The sequence below is a fragment of the Balaenoptera borealis genome (assembly GCF_965194805.1).
Source record: "Balaenoptera borealis genome assembly, chromosome: 8".
Classification (NCBI taxonomy): Eukaryota; Metazoa; Chordata; class Mammalia; order Artiodactyla; family Balaenopteridae; genus Balaenoptera; species Balaenoptera borealis.
The window spans coordinates 2,524,841-2,541,022 of NC_138865.1; the positions used below are offsets into that span (position 1 = coordinate 2,524,841).

Below are 16,182 nucleotides of genomic sequence, written 5' to 3' on the forward strand. Positions count from 1 at the left end.
TGATATATGCAACAACCTGGATGAACAGCATTAAGGTGAATGAAAGAAGCCAACCGCTAAAGGTTATATACTATTATATACCGCACACAAACACCATATAAGACATTCTTGAAAAGACAAAGCCATAGTAATGGAGAATAGACAGTGGCTGCCAGGGTATTAGGGGGTGAGGGGACAGCATGACTATGTTGAGAGTACAAGAGAGTTTTGGGGTGATGGAATGGTTCTGTATCCTGACTGTGGTGGTGGGTACGTGAACTTATACTTGTGTTAAAATTCATAGAACTGGAGAAGAAAAATAAAGTTAATGCTATTGTATGATGATTTACATTAATAAAAGGACATTTTAAAAATAAGGTGCCAATGTGACCGCTAGGAAATGATGTCCAGAAGGCAGCTAGACAGGATGGAAGTTAGGAGGGTAGTCTGCGTAACTGACAGAGACTTTGAGGTCACCAGTCCCTTGCAGAATAGTAAGTGAGATCACCCCAGGGTATTAACTTACCGTGAAAAATAACCAAGGACAGAACCCCAGGAAATATAAGCCTTAGAAACTAAAGAAGAAGAGAATCCTGTAGAAGAAGATATTAAGAAATAATAATCAGAAAAGTAAGGGGAAAAACAGAGAATTTGGTGTCACAGAAGGCAAGGAAGAAATTTTGAAGAAGTAACTCATGAGATCAAATGTCACAGAAAGGTCAAGTAAGATAAAGATTTAAAATACTCTATTTGGCAAGATGGACATCGGTGACTTCTGTTTCAACAGGATTATGAATAGCGGGTAAGCAACGACGGAGAACAGAGCTTCATTCATTTGAGGTGTCTGGCTATGAAGAGGAGGAAGGAGCCGGTAACGTGAGAAACATGAATATATTTATGGGCTATGCCAGGAAAGAAGGGAAGTTCAGAAAAGAGAGGAAACAAGTGACAGAGTAAGGAGGACCCTTGAGGAAACAGACAGCATGGCCCAGAAGATAAGGCCATGAAAGCGTGGGCTCTCAAGTCAGACCTCAGGGATTTAAACACGATGTAATCTATCATTTGGTTGCTGTAAAGCTCAAGCTGTCACTTTAGCTTCTCCACCTCTGCCTCAGTGAGATGTAAGACGGGAAGACGACAGAACCTGCCTCAGAGCACTGCTATGAGAAGTTAGTTAATACAGGTATAGAACTTAGAACTAAGCCTGACACATAATCATCCAGTAAATGACCAATGTTAACAATTACCAGCATTATAATCATCAAATAGGATGGAACAGGAAGATTACTTTTGAACAGAGGAAGTTATATCTTTCTCTGAGACTGGAGAAAACAAGGACAGATTGGATACAATTATGCATAAGTTTATAAGTATGGAGGCAGAAAATGTGATGAAGTGTGGGATTCTTAAGCCCAATTTTCTCTGTGATGCAATGATTATCTTCACAGAAAGGGAAGAAGGATGAAACCATGGAGGAAAGTCCCCACTGTGGGCAACGGGAGAGGCTGCTGACCATGGAGATTCAGAGGACAGCCGAGAAGGACTGACAGCTCTGCTGAAACCAGAGGCCATAAACCCATCCGACACTAGTCATCACAGCTTTAACTTTCTCCAGCAGTGTTCAGAAGCCTGAGAGTAAAAATATTCACTAACTGAGTTACACATAATAAAGAGGGATATGCCCACTCAGAAAGAACGGCTCTGTGGGAGCATGGGGAGCATATAATTGAGTGAATTTAATGATCAGTGACTCCCATGAGCTTTAAAAGCATCTCTTTTAGAAACTATACAAATGTCCATCAACTGAGGGCTGAACAAACAAACTGTGGTACATTCACACGATGGAATATGACTCAGGAATAAAAAAGAACTACTGATACACACCAGCCTCAAAACTCTATATACTGTATGATAATTTTACATGAAATTCTAGAAGAAGCAGGACCACAGTGACAAGAAGCAGATCGGTGGTTGCCGACGGCTGGTAGAAGACTGACTGTCACGGGGCACAAGGAAACTTCTGCCTCCAGTTTTGCTGGGACACGACTGCCTCACAACACTGTTGGCTTACGGTGTACACGTAATGACTTGACACCCGCATGTACTGAGACAGGATCGCTGGGGTGATCACTGTGGTAAGTTTGGTTATCACCCATCATCTCACATACCCACAGTTCCTTCTCTGGTGGCAAGAGGAGGAGCCTTTTAAGAAATGATGGAATGGTGCTGTCCTGTGATTGTGGCAGTGGTTACATGACTACATACACTTGTCAACACTCACCCAGATACACACCTAACACTGGTGAATTTCACTGTATTTAAACTTCATGTTAATACAGCTGACTTCTTACAAGGCTCTGTGTGGACGCCTGGGTTGCGTGCTCCACCACCAAGCACGCGCTCCAGACAGCTCCTCCCCCTCGCCTTGTCTACATCCCCAGACGCGGCCCCTAAGTCACAGGCAAAGGGACTGTGGCGGGCAGAACCTGCAGAAGACCCCCAAGGCTTCCTGATACCCACCCCCACTCCCCAGGTGTGCAAGTCCGATGGGCTGTACCCCCAGGATTAGGTCACGAGAAATGGGATGAGGGACGTTAAGCCAGTGAGCTGACCATGAAATGCGGAGTTTTCCTGGCTGGTTGTAGAAGCGGCAGGTGGGGGGTTGATGCACGGGGAGTTCTTTGCCGCTGAGATGAAGGGGCCACATGGTCCCAGTCAAAGCTCTCAGACAGCGAGGCCTGAGTTCCACGGCGGCAGGGAGGGAAGTCCTGCCAGCACCCTGAGGGGTCGGTGAAGACAGCCGAGCCTCCAGTTGAGGACACAGCCGTTGACACCTCCACCTCAGCCTCAGGAGACCAGGAGCAGAGAACTGTTACAACGTGACAGAGTCCTGGCCCGGAGAAACTGTGGATCATAAATTTGTGTTGCTTTAAGCCACTACATTTATGGTAATTTGTTATACAGCATGGAAAAGGAGAGGCCAATTTTAAACAGCCCCTCTACCTCATCATAAAAAAGTTCCAATTTAGAACTTAAAATTGTGTGAACTTAAAATCTTAAAATCCCCACAGCTAACCTCAGTCTTAGCCTCTGTTCTTTACCTCACGCTTGTCTAACACCAGACTCTAAGTTGTTGCAGAGAGAAACTATATCTGAGTAAGCTTTAATTAAGTCATCTTTAATCAATTAATTAACCTATTACCCCCAAAGTGTTTAACACACTGCCTAGTTGTTATATTAGTGAATAAAGAAAGTAATATATGATGTACACACCCAAATATACTGAAAAGTAAAAATTCTTCACTTTTTAGCCACATTTTTCTAAAGTAAAGTTTCATGTGTACATATAGTCATCTAGGGAATGAAGAAACACTATACAGGTTAACAAAACGAATCTTGGAAAGTCGTATAAAAATCAGTCAAAAATGCACTGATTTCTAAAGCACATCTTTTAAAAATGATAAAACAACAAAATGAAAATACTAATATCTGACTGCAGTGAGACCATGGCCTCCCCTTCTTCCAAAATTCTAGACTTGAGAAGTTGTTAAGCGAATGCGTATCAGCACTCACAAACAAGTGAAACTCTTGGTAGTCCCAAGAACAGAAGGAATCCAGAGGTAAGGAAAGTACACACATGGGTTTAAGATGAGAAGCGTCATGAGCACAGCCTGTAGGGAAGAGGCCTCGGCAGCAGATGTGAGCAACAGGAGGCTGCTCTGCGATGAGCTGGCAGCCGGGGCACGAGGGGAACAGCAGCAAATGGCGCTTAAAGAAGAGGTCACCCAGCACACTATCCATCTCCGCGAGCAGCTCCCTTCAGACACGAGTGATGAGAGAGCCCGGAGTGAAAGGCTGGGCCGGTGCCCCAGGTGACCGGTGACACCCTGGAAGGTGGGGTCTCCAAAGCCCAGAAAATAAGCTGCCATGTATTTGCCTAGCCGAACAGCAATGTGTCCCACCCATCCTCTACTCTGATGGAAAACTGAACAGAGGAGAGGTCAGCAACACGCGCCCATCTCGCCAGGGGCCCACCCAAACAGAGGCAATGAAGGGTAAAATAGACACCCCCAAACATGAACACACCAGCAAGAACACCAAACGTATGAGGGATGCCAGTACCATGAAACGGGGAGCAGACTTAAAAACTGAAGACACCGAGGTGACATGGCCAAGAGTGCACTAAGAACAAGACCTTATGATAACCAAAGTATCATCAGAGAAATGAGCACATGATCAAGGAGCTTTCAAGGAAAACTAAGAAGATTCATGGACATGAGAATACAAGGTTCTAAACTTAAGAGAAAACATCACTGGATGGGCTGAAGAGCAGAGTAGACAAAACTAAAGAACATGTTACGAGCTGAAATTCGGGCCCAGGAATCCTTCCAAAACAGTAAGAAGGGACAAACGGATAAAAAAGATGAAATAAAAGTACAGAAAAAAAGACATTTGATGCAGAGGTTCCAATCTATCCATTTAATGGGAGTTCTCTTAAGGAGAAAAAGAAGAAGCAATATGGGAAGAAGCGTCAATTAAGAATGTCCCAGAACTGAAGGTGAGTGCTCAGACTGAAAGCATCTGGTTAGAGTCATGACAGGTCAGTTAAAAAATACCGAGAACACTCAAGTGATATTTCAGAACATGGAAGGTAGAAAAACAGTGCCAAAAGCTTTCAGAGAGGAAAAACCCCTTACAGAGGAACATGAAGGAAAACAATATCACAAGACTTGAGAGCGACAATGAGACCATGATGAGGCAGCAGCTTCAAGGTGGGGTGGGGAGAGCTTGCAACCCACATTTCTTCACCCAGCAAACTACCAGCCAAGACTTCCACTTGCAGCCACGGTGGAGTAAGAGGGACCAGATCTACCCTCCCACCTTCAGCAGCTACAAGTCTGGACGAAGCAGATGAAACAACGATTTTCCAACACTGGCAAACAGGCAGCAAAAGCAGATGAAACAACAATTTTCCAACACTGGCAAACAGGCAGCACAAGACAGTGATCCTTGTGAGAAGGGCAACAAGTGAGGTAAGCTCAGTAATTGCCCAGTTTCCAGGCTGTAGCACAGGGAGAGGGTGTCCTGAGTTAGGGAAACAGCAGCCAGAGCCTGGGAGGGTGAAGAGCACTAACATTTGCAGGAAGGGGTACCAAGGAAGAGAGAGCTGCCCAGAGAGTCCTGGAATCGGCAGAGGTTTCCCCTGAGTCTCCTGCTGAGTGATGGTTACCATGATGTCACCAATCTCTCAGGCTCGCTGAGGGCTGGGAACACATCACACTTCCAACAGCCAGACTAGAAAGGCCTCCAAATCAACAGAGCATTGGAGTACCACCAATCCACCACCAGAGCGTCAAGAGTACTGCCTCGCTTTTCTGGTAAGCGGCCTGAGGTAACCTCTAAAAATGGTTCGCTATTCACTTGACCCAGAAAACCCCACAAAATCATGCAAGTCGAGAGGTTCAAATCTTCGTGTTCACTTTAAGAACACTCGTGAAACAGCCCAGGCCATTAAGGGTATGCATATCCGAAAAGCCACCAAGTATCTGAAGGATGTCACTTTAAAGAAGCAATGTGTGCCATTCCGTCGTTACAATGGTGGAGTTGGTAGGTGTGCCCAGGCCAAACAGTGGGGCTGCACGCAGGCTCAGTGGCCCAAAAAGAGTGCTGAATTTTTACTGCACATGCTCAAAAATGCAGAGAGTAATGCTGAACTTAAGGGCTTAGATGTAGATTCTCTGGTCACTGAGCATATCCAGGTGAACAAAGCCCCCAGGATGCGGCGGAGGACTTACAGAGCTCATGGTCGGATCAACCCATACATGAGCTCTCCCAGCCCCACTGAGATGATCCTTACTGAAAAAGAACAAATTGTTCCTAAACCAGAAGAGGAGGTTGCCCAGAAGAAAAAGATATCCCAGAAGAAATTGAAGAAACAAAAACTTATGGTCCCGGAATAAATGCTGCAAAAAGTAAATGCAAATAAAAGTAAAAAAAAAGAGTACTGCCTGAGCGGTGGTGCCAAGTGCGTTCTAGACAAAAGGCTGTTCTCCACCTGCCTTGCAAAGCGGAGAATCAACCTTGAAAGACTCAAACTATTTTCAAGTAACATAACTGCATCACAGAATAAATTTATTCATTTGTATTTAAATACAAAAAATCCAAGATAAAATACACAATGCCAGGTATCCAACCACAAATTACCAGGTGGGTAAAGAAGCAGGAAAATATTACCCAAATGAAGAGAAAATCAATCAACAAACAGACTCAGGAATGACACAGATAATAGAATTAGTGACAAGGTCATTAAAAAGGTGACTATAATCATATTCCATATGTTCAAGAAGGTAGAGAAAAGTGTAAGTATTATAAAGACAGACATGGAAAGTATAAAAGTGACCCAAATAAATTTTAAGAGATTAAAAAATACAGTATCTGAAATGAAAAATATACAATGTCTGGATGGGATTAAGAGCAGATTACACAAAGCAGACAAAAAGAGTAATGAACTTGAAGATACAGTAACAGAAGCTACCCAAAATCAAACACAGGAAAAGGACCAAAAAGAAATGAATAAGAGCATCAGCGAGCTGACGTATGGGTACTGAGCACCCAGAGGAAAAAGGAGAGGAGAACAGAAAAAAATGTTTGAAGAAATAATGGCTGAATTTTTCCAAATTTGATAAAAACAATAAATCCACTGATCCAAGAAGCTCAATGAACCCCCAACAAGATAAAAATGAAGGGCTTCCCTGGTGGCGCAGTGGTTGGGAGTCTGCCTGCCAGTGCAGGGGACACGGGTTCGAGCCCTGGTCTGGGAGGATCCCACATGCCGGGGAGCGGCTGGGCCCGTGAGCCACAACTTCTGAGCCTGCGCGTCTGGAGCCTGTGCTCCGCAACAAGAGAGGCCCGCACACCGCGATGAAGAGTGGCCCCCGCTTGCCGCAGCTGGAGAGAGCCCTCGCACAGAGGTGAAGACCCAACACAGCTAAAATAAATAAATAAATAAATTTATTTAAAAAAAAAAAAGATAAAAATGAAGAAAATTACACCAAGATACATCTTAATCAATCCACTTCCAGTGATAAGGAGGAAATGTTAAAAGCCGTCAGAGAGAAAAGACACATTACACACAGAGGAAAATTTAAGAATGAAAGCAGATCTCTGGTCAGAACAGGCGTGCCAGGATGTAAGTGGAGAAACATCTTTAAAGAACTGAAAGAAAAAGAACTCTCAACCTATAAGACTACATCCAGCAAAAATATTTTTCAAAAAAGAAGACAAAATGCTTTTTCAGAGATATAAATGCTAAGCAAATTCACCAGCAGACCACCACTACAAATTAACATTTAAGTGTGAAGACAAAATAAGGACCATTCCAACAAATCTTTGACAGTTTCTCTCCAAAAGGTTACGAGAGGATAGTCTCCATCATGAAGACAAATAAACTGAGGGAGGACAGTAGCATATAAGGAACTGTGCTGAGGAAAGAAATGTGTAAATCTTGGTAAGTCTAATAACTGTTTTAAAATATTTTTAATTAAAATCTGTAACTAAAATTCCAGATGCTACTAACATGGGAGAAATAGGGCAAGGGAAAACAAAGGAGGTTCTCCTCTGTCTATAGAGAGGATACAAATACAGATTAATTCCAGGTATTAGAAAAACAAGCTGATGGGTGTTAAACATACACAGGGTAACCATTAAAAAATTTAACTATTTTTCTGTGATATTATTTCAAAGAAAAAAATATCCTAAGTTGGAATAATTATATTAATTAACTCATAAAGATATCACTTATGGACTTACAGTAGATCTAAGTCTAAAGAAAACATATTACCACACAATTGACCTATTTCCTACGTGAGCATGATGCTTCACGGGTGCTGAGCTGACAAACAATCACCATTTGTTCTGGGGACAAAAGGTGAAAAGGCATTTGTGTACCTCTGCAAGTCAAAACTATTAACTATTGAAACGATGGTCTAAAACTGTTAATATTTTCTTATGTACATGACTTAATTCAGTTAACGGGCATAATTACAGGCTTTAAAATACTTTTGTTCCTAATTTGCTTTTGAGTAAATGCACAGTTACATGGATATTTACCCAAATGTTTATTTCCCATTTTTCTTCTACAATTCTTTGCTACTTAAAAGTATTTAAAACCAAAAGCATATTGGAAGAAAAAAGTAATGTAAGAACTTATTTATTTAATATAAATATCTGGGTTGCTATAACTACTTCAACTCTTTTAAAAGGAAGGATATACAGCTACGAACTTACTCTCAATTAACCAAGGAACAATAGAATTTCACGCATGGCATAAAAGAAATAGCTGAAGAGAGGTTAAATGCTCTGCAAATGTTCAGAGGAAATGTTTGTAAAGGATTACGACTCTTGTCGTTTATACCTACCTTGTTCCAGACCTTCTCTTTGAATACTAACATGTTCAAAAATCTCAAAAACAAAATCCTACCATATGCCCCTCAGCCCGAGCCTTGTTCTGCCTCGCTTCCCGTCTTCGCTGTAGAAACTCTTCTACCTGCTTTGCTCTTTCCACAGCCAGCTGCCCCTTCTGCCTGAGGAATTTGGACAAACAGCAAAGTTAGAAATTCTGAACATTAAATATTTCAAAAAGTTTAAACTTACACTTATTCTACATATTTTCTTCAGAGATATTTGCAAAATATGAAGGCTGATATGAAAATCTTCCTCTGTAATAAAGAAATTGCTATACATATATTAGAATCTACCACTTAAATTGGAGACATTATTATTTTAAATAGGGGTAAAATCTACACTGCTATGTTCATTTAATCTATTCTACTTATAGACACATAAAATGATTTTAGACTATACCTATAGAAAAATCTCAATAGTCTCCAAGTAGGTAAGCTTATTTCAGAACTCTGCATCAAATATATCAATCAGTATGAAAGTAAGATTAAAGCAGCAGAGTAGCAATTTCAAAGCTCATCAAAAATAATGAAGAGTTTATGTGAATTTTCAAAACTGCAGTAAAAAGTGAAGTCTGAATTCCTTGAAAATCACAACTATTAAAAAGAAAAATGGATAGATTAGGGGAAAAAACTAAAAGCACACTTATTTGTTTCCATCTTTTCCAATTACGTTTCTGTATCCTCCTCTAACAACTATGAGAGAATGTAAACATGTTGGGCTTAGACGACAACTAAAAAATATCAATGACATTTTGAACATCTAAAATATATTGTGTGGGACTTCCCTAACCAGTGGCACAGTGGTTAAGAATCCGCCTGCCAATGCAGGGGACACGGGTTCGAGCCCTGGTCTGGGAAGATCCCCCATGCCGCAGAGCAACTAAGCCCATGCGCCTCAACTACTGAGCCTGCACTCTAGAGCCCGCGAGCCACAACTACTGAGCCCACGTGTCACAACTACTGAAGCCCACGTGCCTAGAGCCCTGTGCTCCGCAACAAAAGAAGCCACCGCAATGAGAAGCCCGCGTACTGCAATGAAGAGTAGCCCCAGCTCACCGCAACTAGAGAAAGCCCACGCAGCAACAAAGACCCAACGCAGCCAAAAATAAATAAATAAATTTATAATATATATTGTGTCTGCTACCGTGTACTAAGAAAGATACAAAAATAAACAAAACCCACCCCCCGTAAACAGAGAACTCATTGCATAGTATCAACTGCAGTAATTCTGTGAGTAAGGAAGAAAGATGAGAAAGTTATTGACTGCACTTCTCAGATACTGGCTACGAAGGCACACAAAATTCCTACAGCCTCTGTGATGGACCATAACTAAGTTACGTTCAGAAAAAGATATGAAATGATGCCTTCTCTCTTCCAGTAGATTTAAACACTTCTGATTTTCATACCCCAAACAGTCATTTCTTTTACATGTTTTGCTAACAATTAGAGTTGACCCTTGAACAACACAGGTTTGAATGGCGTGGGTCCACAATGCGGACATTTTTCAACAGTAAATACTACAGCACTCCATGTTCATGGTTGGTTGAATCCATGAACGCAGAGGAACCTCAGATACGGAGGGCTGACCGTAAGTATACGCAGGTTGACCCCGTATTGTTCAAGGGTCAGCTGTACTGAGGCATGGAAGAATCTTAAATATGAAATTAAACAGTAGAAATTTAAAATCTGATTCACCATAAAGCTATGGAAGATAGTGGCCTGAGATTCATTTAACTTTCATAGTGCTTAAAAGATATTCTTGTGAAACTCCAGCACTGGAATTTTCTAGGATTAGATCATCTCTAGAGCTGGTTCAGAGCCTTTCCTGTGTACTAATTTTGTATCCTGCAGCTTTACCAAATTCTTTGATGAGCTCTAGTAGTTTTTTGGTAGCATCTTTAGGATTTTCTATGTACAGTATCATGTCATCTGTAAACAGTGACAGTTTTAGTTCTTCTCTTCCAATTTGGATTCCTTTCATTTCTTTTTCATCTCTGGTTGCTGAGGCTAGGAAAATCTCCTTCATATACTGGGTTGGCCAAAACGTTCATTTTTCTGTATGTTACAGAAAAACCTGAACAAACGTTTTGACCAACTCAATATATAGGCAAGGCTGTTATTCTGGTCTGCTATAGTCCCATTTATATAAGGCTGGGCCTAAAGACGACAGATAAACTTTCAGAGAGTATGACATTCAGATATGTCATCTGAAACTGTATATCTACTTGTAAGGCTCTTTTGAGGAGTCCTGGATGCTTATACCACCATATACAATTAGATAAAATCTCTGCTTTGTATCCTGACTGCACTGACTTCCTTTTCTACCCTTTATAAAAGTAAAACTTCTATAAAGTTTTTATGTTTGATTTCCCATTCTAAGATACTGAGTATCTCCAATGTTTGTCAGTCTGGGGCTCCAACTCACATATGTTAATTCATATTCACTGATTGATTTGATTCACTAAATCAAATAATTCAGCTGCACAGAAATATTTTACTAAGAACCTGATCATACACATAACAGCTTTGATTTAAAGAATGTTCACAGCATTTATGTAAATATAGTACTACCCGTTCTATTTATTTATGTAATCTATAAGTTTTGCTTTACTGAATAGTTTTTTCCTAAGCTGGTTTAAATAAGCAGGTATATATAACTGGTTGCTTTCAATCACAAACTTAAAACCTGTAGTGATATTTGCTTACCATTATTTCTTTTTCCTTCTCATTTATTAAACAAATACTTATTGAGTGTCAACTATTTACCAATATTACATCTGTCTTTGAAGATATAAAATGTATAAAACAGAATTCCTGGAATGCAAGGTTGGTGCAACATATAAAAATCAACCAGAGTAATATACCTTATTAAAAGAATAAAGGACAAAACTAGTTTAATTGATTCTATGATTCCTTATAATATTTAAAAACCTATACTGTTTTCATTTTTCACATGCATTTCTGTTTCCTACTTAACACATACCAAAAAGAAGAACCCATTCTCATATTTTTATTCCCCTCTAAAGTAGTAAAACTGTACTGAATTGTGAGCACAAACTATATATGTGTGCAAAGCTCATAGGGACAGAGGAAATAGTCAATTAACTTCTTAATAGTCATTGTCTTCATTAAATGTTATTAAGAATTTATATGTGGGACTTCCCCAGTGGCTCAGTGGTTGAGAATCCGCCTGCCAATGCAGGGGACACGGGTTCGAGCCCTGGTCTGGGAGGATCCCACATGCCGCACAGCAACTGAGCCCGTGCACCACAACTACTGAGCCTGAGTGCCACAACTACTGAAGCCCACACACCTAGAACCTGTGCTCTGCAACAAGAGAATCCACTGCAATGAGAAGCCCGTGCAATGCAACGAAGAGTAGCTCCCGCTCGCCACAACTACAGAAAGCCTGCATACAGCAACAAAGACCCAACACAGCCAAAAATAAATAAATAAATAAAAGAATTTATATGTGTATACTCTGCTTTAGACAAATAGACTATATCTTTTGAGTTCCAAACTCATGCCACTTAAAATCAGTAGAACATTAATCTAGGTTAATAGTAAAGGAATGATTAATAGAAATACTATATAAGCCACAAATATACAGTAAGAAATTAGGAATCTGGAAAGTGAAATGCGGAGACATTAAAATGGGTAAAAAAGAAATAATGAGACAAACTCTTTTTCATCCTGACAAGAGAAAAAAGGAAGTTATTTTCTTTCTTTTTCTTATACAAATGCATCAATAAATGGAAAGATCTGGGTAAGAATGGCTCAAACCTTTCACTAAGGGAAATTAAAAATTTTGAAAGATGACTAAAAATGGATTTTTTTAAAGAGGTGAAAGCAACATAAAAATGGCAGCAATCTAGGTAGCAGGAATAATCCGAGAAATGAAAAATGAGTCAATATGGTTTAAGGTAGAAGAGTTGGGGTGGTATAGGGTTAATGAAATGAAAAAAGGATGTTGTGGCTGTATTCATTAAGCTTCCTCCTCTGTTTAAGTGGCATAATGTCGATCTGAGGGAACGGAATTGTTGTCAGCTTTACTCAAATGAAGCAATACAGAGGAAAAGACTTGGAAAAGTAAAAGCTCAATAAAATACAAATGTTTAGAGGCAGTCAATGGTTTCATAAGATGGTCTCACGTGATTGAGGTTCTAATGTTAAAAGCTAACTGAATATAAGCTCACCAGTTGTAACAAACATACCACTCTGGTGGGGGACGCTGACAATGGGTATAGGGACAGCATGTGGGAAATCTCTGTACCGTCTCCCTCAGTTTTGTGGTGAAGCTAAACTGCTGTAAAAAGTTAAAGTCTTTAAAAAAAAAAGCTAACTGAGGTGTGTTATCAAGACATGGATATAAAAAGCAAAGTTGGACTAGCCAGAGCTACTGATTAAAACGGAAGAAGAAAAATAATTAACACCATGAAAAAGTAAGAAGCAAATATGGGCTATCTAAAATATGAGGAAAAGATCATCTGAATGAGTCTTAGATGACTATAGATTTCAGTTTGCTGATTTGGTTTGAATCAGGGAAAGGAACTGACTACATATGACAATAACAAATTATAAAAACCGGAAGTTATGACAGTGTGGAGAAAATGCTCTATAATGCCAATGGTGCTAAAAAGTTCAACAAAAGAACAGGGAAGCAGCTGCATAGCGCAGGAAGATCAGCTCAGTGCTTTGTGACCACCTAGAGGGATGGGATGGGGAGGATGGGAGGGAGACGCAAGAGGGAGGAGATATGGGGATATATGTATACGTATAGCTGATTCACTTTGTTTTACAGCAGAAACTAACACACCGTTGTAAAGCAGTTATACTCCAATAAAGATGTTAAAATTTAAAAAAAATCATAATATTCAAATTGGAGGCGACCCTGAGTATTAACTAATGCAACTTCTTGCTGAATAAAGTATTCTCATATTCCCATCTAAATATCCCTGACACATGGTCATTCAAACCCCTAGTTTAATACTTTCAGTTTGAGAGCACTGATTAAATCCCACAACAGCCCATCCACTAAACACACCTCATAATGGATGGAAATCTGCTTCTTTACTTCTAATCACCGTACTTCTACGATGTGGAAATACAAAGAAATCTAATTCCTCTTCTACAAGACAAGCCACCCAATTCTTCTGAACTTGTTCCTTTAAGCATGCTTTCTTTAATGGTAGCGAAATTTTCCCAGCTTCTCTAATTTTCCTCATAAAATGTTTCAAGCCTTAGTAAAGTCAATATGGCACAAAAGTTAAGTGAGTCATCTTTGGCACCAAACTGTCCAACTTCAACTCCCGGTTTTACTAATAAAGTTATGTGGCCTTCAAGAAATTAGTTATTTATACAGTCATTTATCATATATCAATTGCTTAATCTATAAAACTAGGAATAATAATATGTGCCTTGTAGCACTGGTGATGACTAGATGAGCTAATAATAATCAACTCTCATTATTCCTGGTAGTTACGTTGTATAAAGTCACCGTGAATATGAACTAGCGCATACTGAATGATTACCCCGAGGAGAATTACAGGGTTAGGCTCCTGACAGCCTCTTGCTACAACGTTTTCGCCAATGGATTAATATACAACCTCGTTTTATGTGTGTTTCTGTTTAAAGACACCTTATTACACGGTCCATTCATTAACACTGAACTCTCGGCCAACAACACTGTAACTCACTCCTCAATGAAGCTTCTCTGATACAAATATTTCCTCCATGAGGAACACCACAGCCTTCCTGCACTTATGAACACCAGACAGCACTTCAGCACAAGGCATGAGGGCCATTTTAAGCAATGAAATCACCAACAAAATGCCCCAAAATGCAGAAAATGCAGCTGAGCAGACTATGAAAGTACGTTTGTTCATGAGCGCTGAAACAGGAAAGCAGAGCTGGCCTTGCTCCCGCTCAGCTGGGACTTGCGCACTGGGCAACTCAAAGTCCCTGGGGCTCTGCACATGCCCAGGAACAACGGTGAAGGGACTGGGAGTGCTGATGTGCGGCTACACGTGAATTTTAGCAAGCAGGCAAATCCACAAGCACACAATCCACAGGTAGCGGGGACCGGCGAGGCATGTAAATCCCTCCGCGGTGGTCTTGGGACAGAGTACGCAACCCAGCAGCAGCTCCTATGTTTATGTCACTATCATCATCCTCATCATCACCATCCTCATGGGCACACGCTTTGTCAATATTCTGTTGTGTGACCAGTAGTGAATATAGTGAAAACTTCATTTCCTCCATTATTTTAATTTAAAATTTTATATTTTTCAAAAACTTCTTTAGCTCCTAAATGGTACTAGTCAGGGGGCAATAAAATGGGCACAATCATATACTGTTAGACTCAGCATAAATTGGCACAGCTTCTGTAGAAAGACAATTAGTAGTATTCAGTTAATAAATTTAGTTAAATTTAATTTCATAAATTCAATAAATTTAGTAATATTTCTTTCTAGAGCCTTCATAAAGAACATAACAGAGCAACTCCTTTAATCCAGGAATTACCCTTCTAAGATTGTATTCTACAGAAATAATGAGAAATAAAAAATATGTTCAAAACAGTGTTCAAAAAAGTGAAAAATTACAATGTATTATATTAGAGGATTTGCTATATAAACTGTAGCTAACAGCACTGGAATCAAATACAGACATTAAAAATCCCATGAAAATAATTTTTAGCATGGGAAAATTTTTATGGTAAAAATGTTAAATAAAAACAGATACCAGAAAGAAAAAAAAAAAAGAAACCCCAGCAGATAAAACTTTGTGCGTGATTTGATCTCCTCTAACTATACAGAAAGAACTATGAAGAAAAGATGCAGGAAAACAGGCCACAGTCTTCACAGTGAGTGCCTTGCAGGAGGAGCAGTGACTTCTCCTCCTGTTTCTAACGCCCGCCGACACCTTCCAATGTTTCCAAGGCTACCCTACATCACCTGGGTAAGCAGAAAAACAAGACAAAAAAGCCACCTGCGACTTTCCTTCAGGTTTTCTTTTTCCTTGAGCGAAAGGGAGAGAAAAAAGAGGTCTGAACATTTGGCTGAGAATCCTAAGTGAAAGGGGGACGACAGGATGGTTAGCTGCCAGTATTTTAAAATCAGGAAATATGTGAGCTTTCTTGACTTCAGCAAAGGAAACAGCATTAAAATGGAACTTGAGGGTTAAAGGAAGAAAAATAAATAAATAAATAAATGCCTTTGAATAAAGCAAAACACTGGCATGCAAAGACGACACTTAATGAACATTACAGTACATGACTCTTTTTGAATTATGGTTTTCTCAGGGTATATGCCCAGTAGTGGGATTGCTGGGTCGTATGGTAGTTCTATTTGTAGTTTCTTAAGGAACCTCCATACTGTTCTCCATAGTGGCTGTATCAATTTACATTCCCACCAACAGTGCAAGAGGGTTCCCTTTTCTCCACACCCTCTCCAGCATTTATTGTTTCTAGATTTTTTGATGATGGCCATTCTGACCGGTGTGAGGTGATACCTCATTGTAGTTTTGATTTGCATTTCTCTAATGATTAGTGATGTTGAGCATCCTTTCATGTGTTTGTTGGCAATATGTATATCTTCTTTGGAGAAATGTCTATTTAGGTCTTCTGCCCATTTTTGGATTGGGTTGTTTGTTTTTTTAATACTGAACTGCATGAGCTGCTTGTATATTTTGGAGACTAATCCTTTGTCAGCTGCTTCGTTTGCAAATATTTCCTCCCATTCTG

The 16,182-nt window shown here is 40.0% G+C and overlaps 1 protein-coding gene and 1 pseudogene across 9 annotated transcripts in view; one reads left to right on the forward strand and one right to left on the reverse strand.

The window, feature by feature from the left end:
* Positions 1-16,182, reverse strand: part of NEK1 (NIMA related kinase 1) — a 232,585-nt gene that overhangs the window by 117,648 nt on the left and 98,755 nt on the right. For all 8 annotated transcript variants that reach the window (XM_082402100.1, XM_082402099.1, XM_082402098.1 and 5 more), the window contains one exon: positions 8,459-8,561. In XM_082402100.1, coding sequence (XP_082258226.1) covers positions 8,459-8,561 — 103 coding nt within the window. The remainder of the gene's footprint in view (positions 1-8,458; positions 8,562-16,182) is intronic.
* On the forward strand, positions 5,344-5,954 carry LOC309633368 (large ribosomal subunit protein uL22 pseudogene; annotated as a pseudogene). Its single transcript has one exon. The product of its transcript is annotated as a large ribosomal subunit protein uL22 pseudogene (transcript).